The following is a 1,938-nucleotide window of genomic DNA, read 5'->3' as shown; positions in this document are numbered from 1 at the left end:
AATGGCTGGATCTCAGTAGAGATACAAAAATGATAAGCAACAGCTAAAAAGTAAACGTAAGTAAACAGCCAGAAATGGAACCAGAGCTTTCGGACAACACCAGTCCTTCCTCAGTGGCGAGCGAGTGAGGGTAGAAAAAGCTAGATGGTATAAAGTGAGAATTTCATGCAAGCATGATTGGAAACAATAGGCTGGGTGAGATTAGAATAAACAGCCTAAACAAGTAAACAGGAAGGCCAAAACTAAACTTTAGAGGCAAGCCTCAATACATAAGCCAAGTGATTTATCCAGAATAAATTGAAATGCCATTGGTTTAATTTAGTGTACTGGGAGAACGTTCCTAATATTTAGTCCAAATGGTGTGGTTGTTTTAAGTAAAAGTTCCCAGTGATTCTCTTTATCTTTGCGATTTTTGTCGCTCCAACTGGCATTATGGTCAATTGCAATCACTCTGAAATTTGAAATTGTATGTATATATATATACAATAATAATAAGAGATAATCTGGTAATAATTATCTCTTAGCTAATTTGTTATGAACGTGTACGTAGCCGCTCACAAAACCAATGTTGCTATTATTATTTGTTATAATTTATTATTATTATTATTATTATTATTATTATTATTATTATTATTATTATTATTATTATTATTATTATTATTATTATTATTATTATTAATTATTATTATTATCATTATTATTATTACTATTGTATTATTGTTATTATTATTATATTTACATAATTTGATATGTATTTTATTTTGTTAAATTTCTTTTTACACTTCCGATACAATCTCAATTATTGACAGAGTGCCCTCGTGGAAAATGGCTGCCTCCTGATTGTGAGAACGATTGCCCTGTATGTTATAATGGAGGCGTGTGTTCTGTTCCATATGGACTATGCATATGTCCCCCGGGCTTCAAAGGAGATAACTGTGAACAATGTAGGAATAACTTTGTTTTTAGTGGTAATATTAATAGCAATAGTCGAGAATTCACTAACACTCAGTGATGCTTATTTCTCTATTGTTCACTCATATCCTCTATTTTTCTATTATTGCTCGTTTATTGTAGCTCATTCATGCATTTGATCATTTCCCTACAAGTGTATAACGAATTTTATAACATAATTTAAATCTAAAATCAACCACCAATTAGTTCTTTTTAACCGAAAGGTACACTGATTAATCTCGGAGAGGAATGTACAATGCATATTCTAAGTACTGAAATGCAAGCCATCGTTTTGGGATATCAAGTTTAAAAATAAACCTATATTATATTATTTGACAATTCAAAATATTTGTTTTATATTTTAAAAATGTAATTATTAGTAGGCTGTACTTTGTAATTATGCCAATTCGTAGTTTGAACAGTGCATGCCCGTATCGAAGTTAGTGGAGATAAAGAAACACACACAACACAATCATGATAGTGAATGAAAATATCTCAAAATTTAACTGTTTCACTTTTCATAGCGTGTGGTTGGAACTCGTGGGGACGTTATTGCACAATAATATGCAGCAGTAGTGGAGATAAAAATTGTAAAAAAAACCTTTTTTGTCCACCTGACCCTGTCGGTTGCTCGTGTATGTCTGGCTTTAAAGGTCTTTCTTGTAATACAGGTAACTTTCTTTAACAAATTTATATTTTGTTATACAATCATTAAAAAAACCCAGAAAAATGCTGAATATAAATATATTAAATCAAATACAATGCTCAAATAATAAAATCATGGTGTTATAAATCGTAAGAAGTATGGTTCATCAACGAAAGTTCCTTAATATTCATATGAAAAAGATGTGTCTGGCAATTCCTCGCACTCTCGGCGAGCGTCATACCGTTAGGGCCACAAAACAGAGGTCTGTAAGATATGATCACGGAGTTTCTTAGCCTTCATATTATTTGAGGACTCATACACATTTATCATTTTTAATCATG

The 1,938-nt window shown here is 31.3% G+C and overlaps 1 protein-coding gene across 1 annotated transcript in view; it reads left to right on the top strand.

Annotated features, from left to right (window-relative positions):
• LOC117106571 overlaps positions 1-1,938 on the top strand; it is a gene marked incomplete at its 3' end in the record, with an annotated part of 46,309 nt that overhangs the window by 25,326 nt on the left and 19,045 nt on the right. The window contains exons 5-6 of the mRNA XM_033247954.1: positions 810-944; positions 1,476-1,622. Coding sequence (XP_033103845.1) covers positions 810-944; positions 1,476-1,622 — 282 coding nt within the window. The remainder of the gene's footprint in view (positions 1-809; positions 945-1,475; positions 1,623-1,938) is intronic.

This window comes from Anneissia japonica, unplaced genomic scaffold (genome assembly GCF_011630105.1).
Source record: "Anneissia japonica isolate Jap-2015-1 unplaced genomic scaffold, ASM1163010v1 scaffold11144_len554210_cov170, whole genome shotgun sequence".
Lineage (NCBI taxonomy): Eukaryota > Metazoa > Echinodermata > Crinoidea > Comatulida > Comatulidae > Anneissia > Anneissia japonica.
This window is presented reverse-complemented; position numbering and strand designations above follow the sequence as displayed.